Source organism: Amphimedon queenslandica, unplaced genomic scaffold (genome assembly GCF_000090795.2).
Source record: "Amphimedon queenslandica unplaced genomic scaffold, v1.1 AMPQUscaffold_3604_Cont24404, whole genome shotgun sequence".
Lineage (NCBI taxonomy): Eukaryota > Metazoa > Porifera > Demospongiae > Haplosclerida > Niphatidae > Amphimedon > Amphimedon queenslandica.
The window spans coordinates 1-1,425 of NW_003556071.1; the positions used below are offsets into that span (position 1 = coordinate 1).

At 36.4% G+C, this 1,425-nt stretch overlaps 1 protein-coding gene across 1 annotated transcript; it reads right to left on the reverse strand.

Annotated features, from left to right (window-relative positions):
* Positions 1-53: 53 nt before the first annotated feature.
* Positions 54-1,154, reverse strand: LOC100637942 (inositol polyphosphate 1-phosphatase-like; the record flags this gene model as incomplete). Its single annotated transcript, XM_003391953.2, has 3 exons — positions 54-456; positions 516-755; positions 887-1,154. Coding segments are annotated over 3 exons (900 nt in total), but the record flags the coding sequence as incomplete, so codon positions are not given.
* Between the last annotated feature and the right edge of the window lie 271 nt (positions 1,155-1,425).

Genomic DNA, 1,425 nt, shown 5'->3' on the forward strand with positions numbered 1-1,425 from the left:
GATGATAAAATGCATGCATAATGATTAATGAACGTTCGATTTGCTGTTCTTAAAATCCTCATCATTAGTCTATTACAAAGAGTAAAGAGCTCAAAATATCCTTAGATACATAGGCAATAATCCCGTCCTTGTTTGCCCAACATTTGCTTCCCTCTCCTTCACCATGGCAATGATACAACACTTCACCTCCTCCTCCCTGCCTTACAAAAGGCTCCAGGTTCCCTCCCATTGCTAGTAGTATCGCATGAGGTCCACAAGTGTCCCATTTAAAGGAAGAGTCCTTACTCAATACGTAAGCATTAGCAAGACCAGTAATAACAGATAATAGCTTGTAGCCACACCCAGATACATTGATTGTTCTCCATTCAGCACTTGCATTAATTTTATCAAGTAAGTGAGAATCTTCACTGCTGCTTACCAAACAGATTTTTTTAGTTAAATTGTCACCTTTCCTGACTAAAAAATAAAAAAATTACAATCATAGAAATATTATCATTCAAGTACTTAGTACTTACCAGGGGTCAGAGGTGAGGACATTCCAATTAAACCTTCCTCACTGATTCCCCACAAGCTCCATCCACACCACACCCCCTCACTATCAGTAGAATAAAATGGCTGATTGATAACACCAATTAGTGGTTTCCCTGTGATACGATCAAACACGCCCACGAGGGTTGTGACGCAGTGAATAGATTGGGAATAGAGTCCATCACTACTGAAACCGGTAACACCTCTCACATATTCATTTGTGCTATCTATAATAATAAATAAAGCAATTATATAATTGTTATATCTACTGTAAAAGGTCAATCTGAAATTAAAACAGTAATAATAATAATAACAAGAGTAGATTATCTACTCTTGATAATAATCATAATTTTCGTACCTAAGGGGTCAATCCAGACTCCCAATTGTCTTTCGTCCAAATATTTGAGGAGTTTGACTTTCTCTCTGTCTTCCTCCTTCAAAAATGTCTTCATTTCTTTGTGGATAGTCTCGGCTAGGACCCCGGCCAATTTTGAGTCCAATAATCGTGATAGCATGTGGGCCGTGTCTACAGGAGTCGGTCCAATTTCTATTGTTACAATTTCTCCATTAGAGAGGGTAAAGGTGTTAGTTTCTTCTCCAAATATGAAACCTTTTAGTTGCGGAAACTGCAAGTGAAAAGAGTGAATTTTAATATTCTAGAACTGAGATTTGTACTCAATACTAGGGACAGATTTAGCTACACAACATAAGTACTAAGTGCATGTACAAGGAGAATTCTCTTATAGCCATTTTTGACAAAATCCCTGTTTTTGAGTAACTTAAAAAATTTGTAAAAAATTCAATTTTGATCAGAATCAGCTCAAACTTTCTACAGAACTTAAGAACATGTATATGCATCAGAAAAAGTTATAAAAATGAAGAATTCTGTCCTAGTCA